A 6,659-nucleotide genomic window follows, 5' to 3' on the forward strand; every position below is an offset into this window, starting at 1 on the left:
TGGTTCAGCAAACCTGATGAAAGCGAATCGGTATGAACTGATTTTCCAGGTCATGGGGGGGATGACAATATTTGAGATGGCCCCGAATGGTCGGAACAAACCAGCAATGTCGGAGGGTCTTGTGTCAATGGGGAGGTGGTTTATGAATATTGTTTTTACAGCCCTGGTTGGCAGTGATGGTGGAGGGGTTTTGGATAATCTCCGGCGAGACACCTTTGTCCATTGTCCATGGGGGTGGTTTTGGTTGGGGGGAGGGTTTTCTCTCTCACTCTTTCTCTCTCTAAACATTTTTTTAAACACACGTGTCATCTAATCAAATGTGGTTTTCCTTTTTAAATACTAGCTATAGATAAGTAAATTAAGGTAATTGCACGTGGCCACTATGGCATGCTTGGATTTGCTTACGGACATCATTTTTTCATATTTTTGGATGCCTATATGGCTATATTACTAGCTACAGAGTACATACTAGATATAAATAGGGATGTACAGAGTTTGGTTTGAACCGCATCAAACCTTATACTAAACCATTTTTTAGCGGTTTTGTTTGGTTTGTGGTTTCAAATTTACGGTTTGGTTTGAGAATTTTTCATACAAAACGCAATTTATTTGGTTCGGTTTGGTTTTTGAAAATTTTAAACCAAACCATACCAAAACCGTAATAAACCTTTTTATGAATAATATGGTGATTTTTATAATCTATTTAAAAAAATTACATCCAATATACAAAGGTCCAATAATATATACTCCGTAAAGAGCTACTATTGACTTATATATGTTGTTTATTTTGCAAATAAATTGGTTTTCTCAAATTTAATATTTTTTTAATGTACTTATTAGTTAAACATTTATGTTGTAAACTACTTTAACCTCACAAAATAACGCAACCCATACCTCACCAAACCGTTTTAATGCGGTATGATTTGGTCCAGTTTGGTATGAATTGCGGTTTGGCTAGGTTTGGAAAAATCTTAAGCTAGAATATACTGTTTGGTTTGGGAAAATGTCAAACCGAGTATATGGTTTGATTTGGTTTGGAAAAATGTCAAACCGTGATACGGAGTATATGACTTGGGTTCGCCCCAAACCGGCCCCATATTAATTAACCCTTATATATAAATATAAGCGATGTGTGTTTTACCTATCAAAAAAACGTATATAGTATTAACATTGATAGCATCTTTTAAAAGTTACATATAAGTATAATAGTATTCTAAGTATTTGGATAATTAAAATCATTATTGGTACTACAAGTATTTCGATAAAACCATTATTGGGATATTGGGATGCAAACTAAACTTAATTATATTATACACTTTTTTGCGCGCCATTACAACGAACACAAAACTAGTACGGAGTACATGAGAACACAAACAAGTAAAGCAAATCAACTTCCCTTTATGGGACACCCTTTTATTCTATTTAAATTTTTATGTTACATATATTACCATGCATGGTAATTTACAAGGTAATCATTAAACAATAAAACAAGCTTTCAAACTCACTTCCAAATATAAAATATACTTGCTTGCACTTTTAGGGTATGTAACACAAGCTAATTAAGAATGTCAATTAATAATTAGTTTAGACTTCATACTTAGTACCCACCATCATCATCGCCATACCCTCCACCACGTCCATACCCACCACCTTCACCATGTCCATAACCACTCCCTTGCCCTGAACCATCACCGCCGCCACCACCTCCTCCACCACCACCACCACCTCCGCCACCTCCCCCACGACCACCACCTCGTGATCTTGACCCAGAACCAGCACGTGAACCGGCATAGGAGCCAGCTTCAGATCCTGCACCACCTCCACCTCCACCCGAGCTTGAGCTAGATGAAGAAGAGCTAGAACTAGAACTCGATCCACCGGACCCAGAACCAGCACCAGCACCGGCTCCAGAGCCCGACCCTCCACCGACACCCAACCCTAGTCCCAACCCTAACCCTACACCACCAAGGTCTAAACCCAAGTCCTTCCTTGCAATCCTACTCTCACTCAATACCGCAGAAGTGGCAACGAGTAGGGCAATGAGTAATGCAATAGATTTTAGACGAGCCATTTTTTGATTTGTTTCAAACTTATGTTACTAAACAAATTGGTATATAGAGTGATGAAGAAATTGAGAAGAATGAAGGGGTTATTTATAGTAAGAAATAAGGTTATAATTATATGGTTGGTATATTTTTAAGGTATACTACAAAAATATTAAAAATTTTAGTATATGGTTTTATGACATGTACAAATGTTAAGGTTGCGGATATGCCATGTGATCTCCACTTTAAAAAAACTTAGTTATTGCGATAGTGGAATGCATGAAACTGTCCATTAAAGTTTCGTGTATAAAGTTTGGGATATATCCACTCCTCCGTTGTTCGTCGTTTTATATTTGCATCATGTGAGGTTTCACATTTGTTAATTTGCATTTTTTATCATTAATATTTGTAATTATATATTAAAAAAATTATAAACAATTCATGTTTTGGTCGAATATATATATTTCGAGATGAATCCGATAAAACTATGAAAAAGCTTAAGTTGATGGTTGAAGTTTCAAGATTAGTTTTATGCTCTATAACGCGCTCCCTCATATGAAAACACTTGAGATTTGAAGTGGATTCAGCATGGGCCTCCCCATACCCTGCGCCTAAATGTTTCACTTTGAAATAAGGGGTGGATGCATAAGATTTGAACCTGTGACATTTATGTCGTACGATTGCTCTGATACCATGATAAAGTTACAAGAAGGATTAAACTGATGATTAAAGTCCAAAATTAATTTTATACTCTATTAAAATCTAGTAAGACCACATGTAATTATACCTTTTGTTAAATAAAAATCACAAAAGACGTGTATAAATAGCGTCAAATATGGAATAGTACAATTATTTTTTTATAAAAAAAGTGGAATGATGTAATACCAACCTATACACGAAGGTTGACTATCATATTGAGTTTGCGCATGCTCATACTTTTTTATACTTTAGGTCGATCTTTTATTTTACTCCATCGTTGTATTACAGTGTAGTAAGCTTTTTAGCAGGATGATAAATCATTGAAGCTTATCATGAATAAGACCTTCATATTGGTGATATCCCACTCGGTACCACAAGGAAGGTGGTAGTGAAAAAGCATCCATCGAACAGTCTAGATACTTTATCTATCGAGTCTAAGTCTTCTGTCTCATAATTTATGTTTATTTGTGTTGGAAATTCTCATTAGGAGACACAAAGAAATGAGTGTAAACACATTGGAAAAACTATTCATATTCTCATTGTTTATTAATTGGGGAATTGATGTAACTCTTATTAGTTGGAGGAATATAAAGCATTATTTATTTTTAGCTAAAAATATCTTAAGCAATTTCATCATTTGCAAGATTATAGGATGCGTAAGAGAAATGCTAAAACAATTTGAGGTGCTAAGCTATTTACTATAATTCACCCACTATTTTAGGAAAAAAAACAAAAGCATATATAAACATGCTATTGATCATTGTAAAATCATCCCAAAACAAAAAGAAAACATAAAGCAGAGAGAGATCATTGTAAAATCATCACAAAACAAAAAGAAAACATAAAGGGGAGGGAGAGAGAGAGAGAGTTTGTAGAGAAAAATTCTTTGGCGTAATTGGGGTGCGTATAAGTTGTGAGTTACAATAAGTGTTGTGAACACTTGTGTACTATTTATCTTTTCAGTAAAAGTTTTGCAGCGTTTTGGAGATAATAGCACTTGTCGGATAATCAATTTATTTGTCCGTGTTATTTTAAATATTATTGTTATTCCTACTAATCTGATTCATAAGGAAAGTTGCATAATTTCCTAACAACTGGTATCAGAGCCAAGTTGGTAAATTATGTTCATGTCCATAGACGAATCGTCTCGACAAACAAGCCCTCGGAGTTATCTGTTTAACGTTATCACACAATGTTGCTTTTAATATAGCAAAGGAAAAGACCACGACAGATATGAAAGCTCTTTCGAATATCTATCAGAAGCCATTAGCCTCTAATAAAGTTCATTTAATTAATGAGGCGATTATTCAATTTGCGGATGACGGAAGGTGCATCGGTAGCTCAACATCTCAACGAACTTAATTTAATCACAACTTAATTCAGTTCAGTCGAAATAGATTTTGAAGATGAACTTCGAGCATTGATACTTTTGTCTTCATTACTGATGTGGCCAAAAATAGTAACCTGCCACCTGGCTTTTCTATAAAGGTCAAAATAAGAAGATAAAGATCCCTTCATGAATCTTTGTAACACATGCTAAGCCCATTGAGAAATCCTGGCCAAAACATGTCCGAAAGCCCAAAGCTTGCCGGAAAGCCCAAACAAGCAAAGAGCCCAACAAGTCTAATCAGATCTGTTATTAATAGGACACATGTCCAAATCTGGAAAAACACCCAATCATTAGGATAGGGTTGAGGGATCAATTCCCAAGAAACCCTAGCCCTATAAATAGCTCAGATCCCAAGGTAAAAGGGGGCATTCAATTCATTCCCACCAACCTAAAACTATCTTTGCTCTGCCTTCTCTCTACAAAATTACTTCTCTCTCTAGCTTATACTTAATTAAGCATCGAAGGGAATATTCCTACAGGAATATTCTTGTTTTGCAGGTTGCCAGAGTTTCATGCCAGCTCATACTTGATACCTCCGAGGAACGCGTGACACGTCATCACCGTAAAAGATCCCACAATAATTACCAGATAGCCGGAGGGCTACAGTCACGGTTGTGAGTTGCTCGTCAGGAAGTAATAAGTTAAAATTTGACGACGTTCGTGATCTGGTTCTCAGTGAAGAGATCTGATGGAGAGAGTCGGGTACTAAATCATCAACCTCTTTAGTATTGCATACAGAGTCAAGAGGAAGACATTACTAGAAGGAATAAGCGTGGAAGATTAAGCTATCAAGGTAAATCTATAAATTGGAGATCGAAATAAAGGACTCTCAATAATTCAACGAGCTCGAACACTATCGAGTGTTGGAATTGTGGGAAGATCGGGCACTACAAAAATCAGTGCAAGAGTGCACCGAAAAATCAAGAAGTGAAGGAAGAAGAAAATATCACTTCCACCTTGGAAGGAGATGATGCGTTTACTGTTCAGTCAGCCTGAAACACTCAGATTGGAGGGAGCAAAATGTTCATTGTAGTTAATAAGCTGAAGAGAGTTAAGCTTGCCCTTAAGGAGCTGAATAAAACTGGTTTTACTGATGTGCAAGCTGCTGATTTGAAAGCTTATCATGAGCTAATTGAGGCTCAGGATGCTATGCATAAGAGTCCCACTAACCTGGAATTAGCTGATGCAGAGTTGAGAGCCATTCAGGAGTATAGAGATAAACACAAAATTTACTTGGAGTTTTTGAGCCAAAAAGCAAAGGTGGCATGGTTGAGGGTTGGTGATGAAAACACTACTTTATTTCACCAGAGTATCAGAAGCAGAAATGTGAAAAATCAAATCTATAGCATTCATGATATGGGTGGGGTGTGTGGAAGGATAACCCTGCTGAGGTTTCTGGTGCTTTTCTGGACTATTATAAGAAGTTATTGGGGAGCCAACATGAATCTAGAACTCCAGTTATTGAACAAGTGGTGCAGTTAGGCCCTGTATGTCAAACCCATCATAAAACAATTCTGAATGCCCCTTACACTGCAGAGGAAGTTAAAGCTGCTCTTTTCTCTATTCCAGGAGCCAAGGCACCTGGTCCAGATGGTTTTGGGTCTCATTTCTACAAGGATTCATGGCATATTGTTGTAAATGAAGTTGTTGCAGCTGTTCTTGATATGCTACAGCATGGTAGAATTTTGAAAGAGCTGAATCATACAGTCATTACCTTAATTCCTAAAACTAAATGCCCTAAAGATGTGAGTGAATTTAGGCCTATTTCTTTCTATAATACTTTGTATAAATGTATTACAAAGGTTTTATGTGGGAGGCTCAGACAGGTGCTGCCTAATCTCATTCTTGAAAACCAAGGTGGGTTTATACATGGTAGATTCATAGTGCATAACATCATGGTTGTTCAGGACTTGGTGAGACAATATGGAAGGAAAGGTGTGAAGCCTAGCTGTCTCATGAAAATTGATTTGCAAAAAGCTTATGACACTGTTGATTGGCATTTTCTAGGAAATGTTAGAGTATTTGGAGTTCCCTCAACAGTTTGTGGATCTTGTTATGCAGTGTGTTTCTACCCCAATGTTCTCTCTGATGTTCAATGGCTCTATGCATGGTTTCTTTAAATCCAGGAGAGGTTTGAGGCAAGGTGATCCTATTTCTCCCCTCTTATTTGTCATCTGTATGGAGTATTTGTCCAGAATCTTGCATAAAATGTGTGACTTGCCTTTATTCAGTTTCCATCCAAGGTGTAAAGAGATTAAACTTACCCACTTGTGTTTTGCTGATGATCTAATTCTCTGCTGCAAGGGTGATTATCCTTCTATCTTGTTGCTGCTACAAGCTTTTAAGCTTTTCTCCAATTCTTATCGTCTTAAAGCTAACCAAAGGAAGTTCTCCATCTATTGTCATGGTGTGCCAGAAAGAGATGTTCAGAGAGTAGTAGATGTTTCTGGTTTCACCAAAAGTTTGCTTCCTTTTAAATATTTGGGTGTCCCAATATGTTCCAAAAAGATCTCAGTTTCTCAATG

General features: G+C 36.8%; 1 protein-coding gene across 1 annotated transcript; it reads right to left on the reverse strand.

The window, feature by feature from the left end:
• Positions 1–1,287: 1,287 nt before the first annotated feature.
• On the reverse strand, positions 1,288–2,150 carry LOC110806043 (putative glycine-rich cell wall structural protein 1). Its single transcript, XM_022011685.2, has one exon. The coding sequence runs from the start codon at positions 2,069–2,071 to the stop codon at positions 1,598–1,600; it is 474 nt and encodes a 157-aa protein (XP_021867377.1). The 5' UTR covers positions 2,072–2,150; the 3' UTR covers positions 1,288–1,597.
• Between the last annotated feature and the right edge of the window lie 4,509 nt (positions 2,151–6,659).

Source organism: Spinacia oleracea, chromosome 2 (genome assembly GCF_020520425.1).
Source record: "Spinacia oleracea cultivar Varoflay chromosome 2, BTI_SOV_V1, whole genome shotgun sequence".
Classification (NCBI taxonomy): Eukaryota; Viridiplantae; Streptophyta; class Magnoliopsida; order Caryophyllales; family Amaranthaceae; genus Spinacia; species Spinacia oleracea.